At 41.9% G+C, this 14,752-nt stretch overlaps 1 protein-coding gene across 2 annotated transcripts in view; it reads left to right on the forward strand.

The window, feature by feature from the left end:
* Positions 1 to 14,752, forward strand: part of TAOK3 (TAO kinase 3) — a 71,264-nt gene that overhangs the window by 27,158 nt on the left and 29,354 nt on the right. For both annotated transcript variants that reach the window (XM_057374216.1, XM_057374217.1), the window contains exons 2-9: positions 4,802 to 4,891; positions 5,997 to 6,207; positions 8,359 to 8,430; positions 9,400 to 9,501; positions 9,794 to 9,839; positions 10,438 to 10,534; positions 12,066 to 12,179; positions 12,911 to 13,002. In XM_057374216.1, coding sequence (XP_057230199.1) covers positions 6,088 to 6,207; positions 8,359 to 8,430; positions 9,400 to 9,501; positions 9,794 to 9,839; positions 10,438 to 10,534; positions 12,066 to 12,179; positions 12,911 to 13,002 — 643 coding nt within the window. In that variant the 5' untranslated portion in view covers positions 4,802 to 4,891; positions 5,997 to 6,087. The remainder of the gene's footprint in view (positions 1 to 4,801; positions 4,892 to 5,996; positions 6,208 to 8,358; positions 8,431 to 9,399; positions 9,502 to 9,793; positions 9,840 to 10,437; positions 10,535 to 12,065; positions 12,180 to 12,910; positions 13,003 to 14,752) is intronic.

The raw sequence follows: 14,752 nt of genomic DNA on the forward strand, positions 1-14,752 counted from the left end.
CTCTTTGGAAGCCATTACATTAATAGGTAGGAAACTCTGAGTGTGCTGGTGTCTCTTGAGGCTTCCACAAACAAATCCGATGACTTACTTGTGCCTCTGAGTATCACACACAGCATAATACTCATCAATTTATAATGGTCTGGAGTTTTGAGCACCATGATGAAGAGCCTGATAAAAACGCTAAATAGAAGAAAAAGATGCAAATAGGGAAGCAATTTTCTCAATTTCATGACCCATATGTGATGCTTTTTAGAGATGTTTTGATGAGAAGATCTGATGAAATTTTGTATTTCTGTGGATGATGCTATTTGGGCTTGTGTATGTTAGGGTTTAAAATGATTCATGGATTTTTCCTCCGTTCCAGATGTACTACTGAATTATTTCAAGTGTGCCATGATGAAATATTATGAAATGTTGTTGCTCGGAGCAGGAAGCCTTTTTTGTTCCCTTTATTTTTAATTAGGCAAGCTTCATTTCATGACTGAAAGTGTTTAATCTTGTTAAGTAAACCTGAGAAATTCTAATAATGCTCTTTAGATTTTATGATAAAATACAGGTTTTAATCCAAGACATGTTAATTACCCTTAAACTTAACAAGGGCATACATATTTCATTAAATTGTTCTAAATTCAAAGGGAAAACTATTGGGAAGCAGCACCCAGTGCCTCTTGCTTTTTCGCTACGTATCTGTTGTGAGAATTACATTGTTTGACTTTTAAACTAAAGCCCAGGCTGTACCCCATGATTTTGGGTGATTATASATATTTAGCAAAGCAGTGGAATTCYAGAGCACAATTGGGACTAKTCCTTTGGGGAGGGCTGGCCTGTGGCTTGACTACATACTTGTTGAAACATTCCTAATGACTAAAACTGAATCTTTCTTGACCTTAAGCCCACTGATTTTATTTTTAAATTTTTTWAATAAGTTTATTATCATATTTTAATTTTTTTTAAAAAGTTTGTCTTTAGCTGCATAAATAGTGGTCATAGGAAGTTGTAAATTGAATGTTTCCTTTAAAACTACCACTCTTCATCAGGAAAAAAAGCTGTTTTTGTGAAGGTATTTATCTGCAACAAGCCCTGCAAGTTATTAGCTGGATTTCATACCCCAGGGGCAGCGTGCACTGATGGCCTGGGTCAGAACACTTGTGATTCAGGGTTTTATTAGCATGAGTAATGTGTGAACTCCACATGACCTGATGCACACGCGAGCTCTGGACAGCGCTGAGCRCAGTGCCGGGGTGCAATTCCAGGTGCACTGCTGAGCTCAGCACTCCAAAGGGAAATTCTTGCAGTTCTTTTTAGAAGCTGGAGGTGGTGAAGAGCTGAAGATATTAATAAGAACAGTGTGTGGCATTGATTGGATGTTCTGGGAGGTTATTCCTTGGAAAAGCCGAGCAGTAAAAGAGGTGTTTGAGGAGCTGCTACTGGTGCTGCTGGTGTGGTTCTGTCACATTGTCCAGCTTTCCTGGCAGACTGTCCCTATTCCTGAGCCTGCTCCTCCCTCTGTGTGCCCTCAGGGAGCTCTACCCTGATATCTGCAGAGCCTCAAATGCTCAGGAATATTTCTCTTTCCTGCTGAAGGTCACTGGGTACCTTCTGTTCCAGTTCTGTACCAAGTGAATCATTTTGCTTCGGAGAAATTTGAGGGAAGGACACGAGAGAACTTGCTGCTTCTAGAGCAGAGTGAAATCTTCCCTGAGTATCTGGAATTGGTGGTTAATTTAAGCAAACAAAGGCTGCCGTGGAGGTGCTTTTTGCATGCCCTGTCAGTAGCTTGAGTTTCTGTGCCAGATATGTGAATTTGACTGGTTTAAGCAATGAAAYAAGTGAAGTGCCTTTAAAAAAAAAAGGTGTTGTGTTCACTCACACAAAGTTAGCTGGGAAGGTAATTCTTAACARTCAAAGAAATGACACTGAAGAGCTTAAAATGTGGAGGTTCAAGAATGTTCTCCAGAAAGCTTCTCTAAAATAATGGGCTTTTCATCCAAGGTCGTGGTGTTCATATGAGGGAATCAGCCCGGGGTGAAGTGTTTGTGCTTGAGCTTACCAGCCAGCCATATGTACCAATTATAGGGAAGGGGAAAAGCTCCAGCTTCTTAAAAACAGCACAAAACCCCCCTAAATCAAACCAACAAAACCATATCAGGTTGTGGGTGAAGACTGCAGGGGAGCTTGGGTGCTCTAATAAAAGCTCAAAAGGTTTCTTAGGATAGTTATCTGAATTAATCTCGGAATTTCCTTCTTTWCATTGTCTTCCAGATTTTGGAGAGACCAAAATGATGAAAGGGGGCTCTGTGCTTGCCATTCTTGGGAAAATAATTCTGGTGTGAATTTATTCCCCTCAAAATACTCCTCTAAAAATGGGTGCATGAGCCATGTCATGTTGCTCCTCCTCTGAGTGGAATCTGCTGCTGGTCCACCCTGTTTCCTGTAGTTTGTTTTTCTGCACGAAGTGGAAAACTTTGTCCTTGTTTTGGGAAGTACCCTGGTGTCGTTAGGAACTAAAATTAATTTGGTGTATTTCTGGGCACATTTGAAACAGCCCTGTGGTACTGTGAGATGCAATTCAAGCTGTGTTTTTATGAGCCCCACACTTTGAGTTCTCAAATTTATCTTATTCACAGACATAATTTAGATCCATGGATTATTTGGAAATGTGGATAGTTTAGCTCTTCTTAAAGGTGCTTTGAGTTATGTTTTGTTCTTTGTATTCAGATCAAGGTGTTTTCTGTTATTAATACAGCACCTGGAAGTCGTAACTGGTAGGTGAGAATCTTTGTGCAGGCACCTGTAACAAAAGCAGTAATTCATGTTTTTTAGATGGGAGAGCTGCTTTGCATTGAGAAAACTCTGCTGTCTGAACAAAATTCTGATCTCCCAARCCCTCCAAGTCTTGAGTCATTTGTCACTCCCCTAAGTCACTGCCAGTGTGATTAATGATGTTTCCTTTTGAGGTCTTCAGGACATGCAGTCTCAAATGCTGCTTTACAAGGATGAAAAACAATTAATAGAAATGGTTTCTTACTGTGTTAATTCAGCATTTTGATAATGAAAAGAACTTGTTCAAATTGACCATACCTTGAACTTTTTTCTGCTAATGGCACTTGAGTTCCATAGTGCTCTGCCTTGATTTAAACCATTTTTATTTCAATCTTCACATATCTAGGAGAGAATTGTCATATTAAGGATTTTTGACCTTGCCACCCTAAATGGAAGTGGTGTGATGTGTGTCTGTGGTGTTTTACACTCTCCAATACCCAAATTGTGCATCTGGGGCTGTGGTGGTGTCACGCAGAGGGTTCTCAGTGTTTGTGGTGCTGTGGGATCGTGTGGATCGCCCYATGATCGTGTTCAATCAACAGCACTCAGGTTACTTTTGATACACTTTCCACCCTAAGTATTTTTTATATTCATTAGTGGAAAATAATAGTCCTGCTGAGCAGATTCACTGAGAAGATTTACTTGCCTCACTACTCATGCCTGCCCTAATTGGAAAATGTCATTATCACTTAGGGCTTAACGCTGAGTATTGACATTTAGCTTCCCATTTTAAATACCTTGAATGCTGGACTGCACAGACTTTATTTATGGCAGAGAGGCTCATTTGACTGGAGATGGATAAATTGTTTTCTCCATCAGTTTGTTTTTATTGTTTTAAAGCCAGATGGATTTTTCTGTTGGCTGAAGAATGCCAGACCTGAAATACAGCATTCTTTGCCCTGTCTGCAGGACTGTAGTAAATATAGCACCTTTGGGTGAGGCCAATCAGCTGAGAATGAATAATCATTTCATTCAGCTGGCTTTTGTTTATACTTCAGATATTTTTTTAAGCAAAACATTGCAGAGCCTTATTTTGTTGCTCTTCAAACAGGCTTTTAACAGCTCAATAGTGTTGGCCTGTGGTGAGATAAAATAACATTTTTGGTAATGTTAGCTATTAGCAGGAAGATTTCTGCTTGTTTATTTTTTTTGCTAATGAAGGAGAGGATGAGTTAGTGTGCTATTAAATCAGGTGCCTATTAATTCAGATTTTGGCAATGGAACTATTGCAGTATGCTTAACTTGGAATCGTTCCTGCTGTGGATGTAGCTACATGATAACATCTTCCATGAGTTCAAGCTGATTCCCATCTCTSCCTGTGTCCCACTCCCTGAGGGGACAGTGGTGGCCCTTTTGGGGGTGTTCCTACAGCCATGGGAGTGGGTGACATTCCTCACTGTGATCTGATTCCCGCTGATGTGTCTCACTGGTTGCACTCCTTTTCCATCTTTTCATTGCTTGTCCTCTCCCTGCTGGAATTCAGCAGTGTTTGACTTACGAATGCCAGGACTTTCCCTGGAATCTGGCGTGTGATCATGTAGGACACAGAGAAGRGACCTTAAAGATCATCCAGGGTGCTCCAAGCCCCATCCARTCTGGCCTTGGACACTGCCAGGGATGGGGATTTTTTCTGAGCTTTGTCCTTTTTACAGATGATTTCAAAAGTGTGGTCTGAGAGGGAACTTCYTGTGCCCTAGCAAGCTTAGGAGTCTTTATGAAAGCCAAAGAACTTGGCWTTTAACCTCTTTTCCTGGTTTTCTGTCTTAAAATGACATATAATCCAAATGCTATGGAGCACAGGAAGTTTTTATCCTCACCTCAGGAGACACCATTAGCACTCCCAGCCAATTCTTCTTGTGCTTCCAGTGAGGCCCTGTAATCTCTGGTCTTTACTGGATGTGTTACTTTTGTGTGTTGGAATAAGGTATAAAACTTCAAAATAATTTTTCTAAATGCTGCTGTTTGTTTTTCTTTGCAGAATAGGAGAGTCTGGAGGGCCGGGAGCACAGGACAATGCTGCTGGAAGGAATGTGAGCCACAGAGCATGGTTGGTGCCACAGTTATCCAGGTGGGCTCCTCTCTCAGCACCAAACCAAAATTCTGCTTTCATCCAGATGGGACTTAAAGTCCAAAACCTTTAAAATCCTTTTATATGTGTTTTAGTGTCAAATGTATCTGATTGTTACATTTCAGCCAAATCTCCCACACAGTGTTACCCTGGTTTATATCATAGCATAGGCTGAAGGTTCCAGTGTGAATTTACAGGAGTGTCTTGTGCACAGACAAGGTGTGGCCTCAGTAAATGATCCACAGTGTGAAAGCAGCTCTGAGACTGATGGAAACTGCTCCAGGTGACTCAGCTGCCTCTCATCTGTGTTTCACCAGCCAAAAGCAGATGGGTAAAGGCCCCCATCATTGCTTTGCACACTGGTGTTTAATGAGTCAATGCTGGTTTTTCAAGATGTTTTGGTAAGAAATGGAAAACTCTCTGATTCGGATGTTTCTTCCGTTTTTTTTTATAAAATTATGGGGATGAATACTGAAAATTTTCATTTAGATGGAGCTTAATTYTGTGGTAAGGAAAAATGTTAAGGAGGCAAAGATCTGCCTTAYATGATGGAGTTTAGGATTCTTCAAAAGCAATTCCATGTGCTGGAAATGATGGCAGTCCAGCAGCACTGGCTGTCTTGCAGCTCTGAGTAAATAAATAGAAARAAATAACAATTACATGGCTGCACAGTGATGCTGTGCAATAGCAGCTGACTTTTCTACGAGCACCAGCTGGCAAGTGGGAGTAGAGAAACAAAGCAAACAGCCCAGAAAAGTAGGAGAAACAACAGAGAGAGTCTAAAAACTGACACATCGGGAGCCCRGCGTGAAGAATAACAAACTCCTGTCACAGGATGTTTTGCATAGCAACAGGACTCTTGAATTCAAGTGGACTTCAGTGTCACTGCAGCACTTGCTTCCTGTGTGAGATAAAGAGCTGTTGTACCCTGAATGCATTTTAATCTCTCCATCTAAATAGGACCAATAATTAAAAAAGAATTAGCTGGAGGAAGTGATAGTGGAGTCTATTGCTGCTGGAAGTGTTTCCTCTCATTTTGCTGTCAGAGGAGTGTGAACAGAAACACGTGGAAGGGAAGCAGATTAAAGATGAACTTTCCCAGCAGGTGCTGAGAGCTGTCTGCAAACGGCTTTGTCGATGAAGGAAGAAATTGGTTGGGATTTGAGAGCACAAACCAGTTCCTAACACGCTTCACCATGCGCAAAGGGGTGCCAAAGGACCCGGAAATAGCTGACCTGTTCTACAAAGATGATCCCGAGGAAATATTCGTGGGTTTGCATGAAATTGGACATGGAAGTTTTGGAGCAGTTTACTTTGTGAGTATAGTTCTTACTTTCTTTGGGAAACAGGCATTTTGGGGGTTTTTCATCATTTGTAGAAGGAAGTGTTCTTTGAGTTTTTAGTGCTTTGTGTGTATTAGTTTTCTGATAATCGCAAAAATCAGTTTTTCCAAACTGCTCTTTATCTCTTTAATGTTGCTTTAACGTATTTATAGTAGCAGTTGTTTATAATCTTTATAGTGCACCAAACCATCCAGGTTAAGTATAGGCTATTTTGTACTGTTGATGATGAAGTTGAAAATCACTGCAAATTCCTACATGGCMAAAGCAAAGAGAAAGTACTCAGAGGATTGGGAATTCAGGCAGAAAGGATGTATGACATTCAAGAGAATTTAATCTAGAAATGAGAAAAACAGTGTTTTTACAGTTGGCATCAAAGCCAAATCCAAAATAAAAGGCTTTGGAAATCCAAATTCTGGCTTTGGAAATACTTATARTCCAGTTGCTATTAGTGGGACTAAACCAATTTTTTAACTATTGATTTGATTTAAAGACAAAGCTTCTTGGCAACATGGTCAGCCACTCAGGAGAATTAGGTTTACTGGAATTGGCGTTTATAAATATCAGATATTAAAGTATTTAGAGAAGATCCCTTACACCTCTAGCTGGCAATAGGTAGCATGAGTTGTTTTAAGCACTCCAGTTTCACTGTTCGGAGATGTTTAAAGTAATGGAGACATTGGTGGAGCTATAGTGAAGACTGGAGCCTTAAATTTGTTGTCACAGAAGTATTTCATATGTATTTTAGGGATAACAATAAAATTCCTCAAGGCATGATCTCAAATRTGGCCTAAACTGCTTCAGCAAGTGGCTGTTTCTCATCCCTGTGAGTTGACTCAGCCAGGAGCATCCCAAACCCTTGGTGCAGCCAGAAMTTCCCCCCACCTCAGCTCTGGGGAGGTGGCAGTGTGTCCTTCAGTGACAAATCCCAGCTGGAAAGAGAGATACCATGGTCAGGTGGAGCTGCTTGGAATTAATGTGACAGACAGAAATAAAGCATTAATGCATCTGTTGGAGTAAAACACTCTTGATCTTTYCTGTGCTGAATCAGGGTGGCATGTGGTGGGGAAGGGCTTTGCCTTATCCCAAAGTTTTCAGCTCTATCTCATTTGAGGAGGGTGAGCTGTGAGGGGCCTGTGCCACCTCCTTTCAGTAATTCCTGTTCTCCACTGGCTCCCCCAACACAATTTTTCTTTGAAGTCACCACATGCCTCCAAAAATGTCATTAGTTAATACATTACTTGAAAGGAGGATTTACCACATTTAGCTCCTATTATAGTTTAAGCTTTTAACTGTCACTAATTTTTTGTCCTGAAAATGGTTGGAAGTACAGAGATTTCAGCAACTGTTTTAAGACTAAAAGCCTGAAGTTTTCTGTCCTTACCAYGCAGAAATTAGGGCAGTGCCAGTCCAGACAAGGAGAGATCTTTCCAAAACTGAGTATTTAGCCTCCATTTACCATCCCTTCATCATCCAGGCTGTAGAAAAGTAGAATTTTGATGGCTGCATAATATTCAGTGCAAAACTAAGATCTGGTGCAGTGAAAAGGAAAGCTTTTTAATTGAGTTAAATTCCAGATTGAACCTGGAAATGGAAATATTTAAGAATATTTAATATATTTTAGAATATATAACAGGATAATACACTCCATTAAATAATAGAATAAATAATATTAAAGAAATATATTTAAGAATATCAGTGTTGTATGGAGGTTTTGATGAAATTGTGGAGATTTTGATACACCTCTTTATTTGTTTCATTGGAAAACATTTTGCCAAAGGTTTATCTAAAACTGTTTCTACTGCAACTCCAATAAGACTACTTTGCATGTTCTCAGTAGGTGCAATATTGGGCCTTTTACATATCAATAGAGAAACAGCACAGAGTCTGAGGGAGGAACAGTGGATATAGACAGATAAAATCAGGGAGAAGTGTCCTGATRGTTGTCTGGTAAATCTTATCCTGATGAAGACGTCTCTGAGGTGTAGGAGCTTGCAAGGATATAGGAGAAAAAAACCTGCATTTGCCACAGGCACAGCTCACTCTGTAGGGAGGGGAAAAAAAAAAAGTTTTTTTTCCCCATCTGTTTCTTGCCTCTTTCAATCTTTTTSTTTCTCCCTACTCCAGGCTACAAATTCCCACACTAATGAGGTGGTGGCAGTCAAGAAGATGTCCTACAGTGGAAAGCAAACGAATGAGGTGAGAGGAAAAAAAGCAATTGTGCATTCAGGAGCCGTGGCAGCTCCAGTGTAAATCTGAGCATGAAATAAGCTGCAGGTTTGGTCTGACCCCAGCAGAACAGCTTTTAATGTGAGAGCTGCTGCTCCCTTCCAAAGGGAATTGTGGAGGTTTGGGGAGGGAAAATGAGTTTATGTAAATTTTGACAAATAGTTTGGTTTAAGGAAGTGAATGGGGATTCAGAATGCCTGGATGGAGCTTGTTTCAGAAATAATTTCATTAAGAAGTGCATATTAAGAGCACGCTGGCCACTGGAACAAATCTCTCTGAAATGTAAGAAATACTYCTGAGGGTCTGTGAGCCAAAATTGCCCAAATCTGCCAGCATCAGTCTCATTTCAATTGTTGCTTGTTCATTGTTCCTCTGATTTTTGTGTTGAACTTGGCCCCACTGTTCCTTTGGACGTGCAGTGCAGGGTGTGTTTGTTTGGTAAGAGCAAACAGGGATGGTTTAAATTCATTTTTCCTCTCTTGCCTGTTTGTCTCCCAAATGTCAGTGGTTTTGTGCTGTGTTCCAGGAGGTGAGCAGCTCACTGCCACTCTCTATAGCACTTATGGCATCTTTTGGATTGATGCTCCAGTTTCTTGCTATGTTTGAGTTCAGTTTACAAAGTAACAGCAATTAAGTAAAATGTATTGCAGTTAAAATGAGAAAAACCCCAATTTTTGCAATGCTCAAGCTGTTAAATATTTCTTGGGGGGGATCTCACTGCAACAGGGACTCAGACAACTGATTCACAGCTATGCTTTTGYACCTCTGACTTACCATCTTCATCTTGTAAAATAGTTTCATGGTCATTTTTCAGACTGTCCCACAGTGTGTGGTGTGTGAAAGGATGCAGCAAAGAGAAATGTATTTATACTTTTTACATTGCTTTTTTCATTAGGAAAGAGAAATGTATTTATAGTTTTTGCATTGTTTTTTCATTAGAAATGGCAGGATATCATCAAAGAAGTCAAGTTTCTCCAGCAGCTGAAGCACCCCAACACCATAGAGTACAAGGGCTGTTACCTGAAGGAGCACACGGCCTGGGTGAGTGAGGGAGGGGCATTTGCAGCAAATTCTGCAGCACTCAAATCCTCATCACAGGCAGGGAAACAGCAATGGGTTTGTGGTGAACGTCACTAAAATAAGGTCAAATTTTACTTTTTCTGATGGAAAACGAGCAAAACCTACTACTTACATTTTTTTCTTGATCAGGGTGTTARARCCACCATGTGATTTAAATTYTGAAYGTAAAGACATTTTTTAAATTTYAAAYTTARTTTTCAAAATGCTTCAAGAGATGCTTAAAGGAGTGGTTTTTRKTTTKTTTTTTTTACAGTTGGTTATGGAGTACTGTTTAGGATCAGCTTCTGATTTACTAGAAGGTAAGTTTTTTATATATCTCAGATTTACTTTTTGCTGGTGCCTCACCTGAATATGATGTGAGGCTGCTTCCTCACAGAGGTTTTGCAGATGGTGGAGGTGGTCTGCCTGTCCTGCTCCTTTCTCTAGGCATATAATTGGCATGCAAATTTTTATTCTGTCAAATGAAGGTATACAGTTATGTTCCTGTAACCTCAGCCATTTTAGGCTGTCTTGTTTTCTGGCTATCCATAATAAATCCTGCAGAGATCAAGATCACACAGATCCTTGCAGCATGCAGGAATAATTACAGATGGTTTTTAGAACAAGAGGCTGATGTGACCTCAAAACTACAGCAGCACCTGCAAAGAAACAGRGAATCTAAGTCAAAAGAGGGAATCAAAGCCAGAATTTAGAAAAACTAATGTTGCTTGGGGGCCAAGATCACAGGGTGATTTGGGTTGGGAGGGACCTTAAAACCATCACAGGGAAGAATTGTTCCCTAATTTCTCTTTGTAGCAGATTGATGGGATTCCTTTTCTTTAAAAAACACTTTCTCAGGAAAATATCTCACTTATTTCTTCTGTTTTGTATTTTTTTTCCCTTGATTTTCCCCCATAGTTCACAAGAAACCCCTCCAGGAAGTGGAGATTGCTGCCATCACCCACGGTGCCTTGCAGGGGCTGGCCTACCTGCACTCCCACTGTAGGATCCACAGGTAAGGCTGCAGCTCSGTGCTGCTGCACCCTGGCCTCTCAAAACTGCTTCACTGGCTTTAAACAGCCTTGGGGAAAGATTCTTCTGGGTCTAGATACCTTGGCAAAATGTATTCTACCAAAATTTTCTCTGCCTGATTGGCACTTGTTCTGTACAGAACAGAATCTGCACGGGAATGTTGCACTAAACATGAATAGAAAAATATCACCCTGAATTTGCCAAATAAATTAGAGTTCACTGAGCTGGACTGTTTTTAAGACTAGCTATTTTTTCGTATTTATATGTGAATAAGAAATGCTTTCAGAAATCAAATGATCGAAATGTAAATCAATGATAAAACTACCTGAGGAGAAATCAAAGTGCTTCTTTCCATGGAAGGTGACAGAGCTCTGGAACAGCTGCCCAGGGAGGGTGTGGATTCTCCCTCTCTGGAGATATCCCAAACCCACCTGGATGTGTTCCTGTGTCCCCTGCTCCAGGTGACCCTCTTAGGCTTGGACTGGGTGATGTCCAGAGGTCCCTTTCACCCCCAAATTTATTCTGGGCTTCTCTGACCTGGATTTCATCCACCTTTTGACTTCTGAGCTGGGAAGGCAAATCTGCTCTCCAAGAAATGAGGACCAGTGACATGTCTGGGTTTGTGGCAGAAAAGCGAGAGAGGAAGCCCTGGTTGGGCAGGGAGCAGAGCTGTTCCAGGAAGAATTTCCTGTGGCARYGGGAACAGCGAGACTGAGAGAGAARGGACAGAATTTAAGGAACGGGRTCCGAATTTTGGGATCGGGGACCAAATTTTGGGAGCAGGACCTGGCGCGGGGGGGCCACCTGGTGGCAAGGGGGCGGCACTGCAGGCCCCGCGCCCGCTGATCCCGCTGAGGGTGGAAAAGAGGGAATTATCGTTGTTTTTATTMTTTAATTGGAGGCGCAGGGGTAGCAGATATGCTGCTGATACCTGATGTGGCTGTTGAGCCGTCGTGTGGAATCACAGCGTGGTTTGGGTTGGAAGGGACTTAAGAGTCCATCCCGTTCCAAGCCCTGTCCAGCCTGGCCTTGGACACTGCCAGGGATCCAGGGGCAGCCACAGCTGCTCTGGACACCCTGTGCCAGGGCCTGCCCACCCTCCCAGGGAGCAAATCTTCCCAATTTCCCATCTAACCTTGCCCATCAGTTTGAACCCTTGTCCTGTCTCTCCAGGCCCTTGTAAAAAGTCCCTCTCCAGCTTCTTTGTAGGCTCTCTTCTGGTACTGGAAGGCCACAGTTAGGTTATCCTGCAGCCTTCTTTTTTCCAGGCTGAACAATTCCTCAGCTCTCAGTCTTTCCTTGTAGGAGAGGTGTCTCTCTGTCTCCCTGTGTCTCTCTGTCCTAGCATTACCTGCCCTGAGGGTGACAGGATATCCTGCACTTGCCCTTTGCAGATAAAGTAATCTCACCTGTGTTTTTAACATGCTAAATTACTTTTTTTTTTTTTTTTTTTTTTTTTTTTTTTTTTTTTTTTTTTTTTTTTTTTTTTTTTTTTTTTTTTTTTTTTTTTTAAGGGATATTAAAGCTGGAAATATTCTTCTAACAGAACCAGGTCAAGTGAAACTCGCTGATTTTGGGTCTGCATCTATAGTCTCCCCTGCCAACTCTTTTGTGGGAACGCCTTACTGGTGAGTGGAGCCTRCAGTGTTTCAGTCCTTTRCARAATTGCTCTCTTCCCCTTCCYGTGCTTSASAATATAAAAATAATAGCTGGATAAAGTCTTCATGTAGCTAGATAGTTTTTCTAACATCCCTGTGTCCACATCTTCAGGAAGTGTAGAGGTCTAGGCTGTGCAGTGCTTGGAAATGGCACCATTGCAATGCCAGTGGCTTAAAAATAATCCCCACTTRCCATAGGTGGGACTGAGACATTCATGGAGAAAGGGGATCTGGCTGGAAGTSACACAGCTACTTAAATCCTGTTTTGAAGGAATTGCTGAAGGGTCACCCAAGTTCCTTGGCATTCCCARCACAGCTCCACACTCCACTGGTTTTGTGGCAGCAGCCCCAGGGCAKTGCTGGGAGGTCACCATGGCCCAGCCTTGGAATGAGGCCGTTTGGCAGGGAGCCTGGTTTGGGAAGAACACAGTTTAAGAGGCTGAATTTTTCTCTCACCTCTTTCCCCTGCTYCTCTTTCTTTTTCCCCCCCTTTCTTTTCCCCGCTTTCCTTTTGCTTTTCTGTTTTCCTTTGACAAATTGCTGGTGTGGACAACCCTCAGTCCACTCCAGCATGGTTTTCCTYAGCTCCCTGCTGTCTGTCCTGGTCCATGGCTCTGCTAAAGGGGGTACAAACACCTCAATTTGTGTTCTGGAGTCACCCCCCATGTCCCCTAACCCAGCCTTTGCTCTGTGGTTGGCAGGATGGCACCAGAGGTGATCCTTGCTATGGATGAGGGACAGTAYGACGGGAAGGTGGATGTCTGGTCTCTCGGGATCACGTGCATCGAGTTAGGTGAGTGAGCACCAAGCAGCTGAGATGGATAATAAACTCTGCAGGGCATTAGGAACTCTTGGAAAAGGCGAAGATTCTTACTCTTCATAAATTTTCCCCTTTAAAATGCCTGACTTGGAAATTTCTTRACAGTTAAGTTCAATCTTTTGCCTTTTCATGTTAACCTGGTGTGCTCAGTTACTCCCTGGGGAAGCAGAGCATTTTGCTCTTGAGTGAGACCAAACCATGGTTTGTCATCTGTGTTTTCCAAGCTGCACTCTTGAGAAAGTTGTCCCAGCTGTTGTGTCGAGGGAACTGAATCCTAAGGATTGTGTGTCAGAAGGCACCTACATTTAATTTTCAGTTCTTCTTACTTCCCTGAAAACCTTCAGCCTCAGGTGAAAGTTTGCACTGTGAATCATCGTGGACAGGTTCTTCASATGAGGAGAAAAGGGTTTGCACTGCAAAGGGCAAATGATGCACATCCACAGAGCCTGGAGCAGAGGTGGATGTGATGGCAGGTACACAGAGCACACTCYAAGTGTGTGTTTCAAGTCTGAATATTGACACTGCATGTGCTGAGTAGCTAATTTTCAGAAATTAGTCTTGATATGGATTCTACTTACCTTAACATCAGTACATCAATAACTTATTGTGAGGAGGAGTTCACTGAAAATGTTATTGATGAGTGTTTAATCAGCAGAAATATATGTGAGATAACAAAGAGGGGAGTGTGCAGAATGGAAGAAATGTCTCCAGGATTGAGATGGTGTYGATAACTAGTAACTAACAGTGGGGTGTTTCATGTGCCAGCATGCTGACAGAGTGTGCATTTTGATACAAAGAATGCCAAAATTGGAATTTTTAAACTTGTGGTGCTGTGCATGGCCACTGATTTTTGTTTGTAATGGAGTTCAGGTGTGTCACAACCTCTCAAGGAATAAATCCCAGCAGTGGGAGAGACACTGTGCAACCCTATGTAGACAGTCTTGGTGCCAGAATTTCCATAGATTTTTACACTCAGGAACATGAAAGTCCTTTTGCAGAGTTAATAGATTTCCTTTCTTTAAAATTACCCTTTTGAGAAACATTAAACTTTTTTTAAACTTTGAACTTTGTGTGATTCCCTGTCTGGAGATGGGGTCAGACACCAGTGGGAGAAAATCTCTTGTTGAGCAGCACTTGGCTTTCTTTGACTGCTGATGTCTAATTCCTTGTGTAGCTGAAGTTAGTAGTGGTTAAAGAAAAGCAGATGTGGTGGTTTTGCCTGCCTTGCTGCATGGCAAGGACAAGGGGCTGCCCTGGCCAGAATGGACTGAAAAATCCTGGCATCAGTGACCTTGGTGAGAACCAGCCTCCCCAGTTTGTGTGAGTTCTGCCCTCCTGAGAGGCAGATGTTCTCTCGGTGCAAGGATGGGGAAGGCAAATTCATCTGGCAAATTAATTTGGTAACCTGTCCCACTTGCAGTGACAAATGAGGCAGGCAGCCACTCCTTCTATAATCCAGATGTTCCAGCAGTGCATCAAACATTTCTGTAGGGATTGATACAGCGTGTCCTGGCCCTGAATTGTGCCTAAGCTCAGCTTTACTCAGTTTCAGCTGATTTTGCCAAAGCAGATCAGGTGTGAGATGTTGCAGTTAAAGTAAAATTTACTGCAAATTCTACCTTGTAATTTGTCTCCTGCTGCCTTTGGATTTTGTCATCCCTCTCCAAGTGAACAGCAGCTTTCCTTGCGTGGGTGTCCTGCTCTAATCTAGAATATTAAAATA

This window comes from Malurus melanocephalus, unplaced genomic scaffold (assembly GCF_030028575.1).
Source record: "Malurus melanocephalus ecotype Western Australia unplaced genomic scaffold, MMel_1.1 scaffold_219, whole genome shotgun sequence".
In the NCBI taxonomy this organism is placed as follows: domain Eukaryota; kingdom Metazoa; phylum Chordata; class Aves; order Passeriformes; family Maluridae; genus Malurus; species Malurus melanocephalus.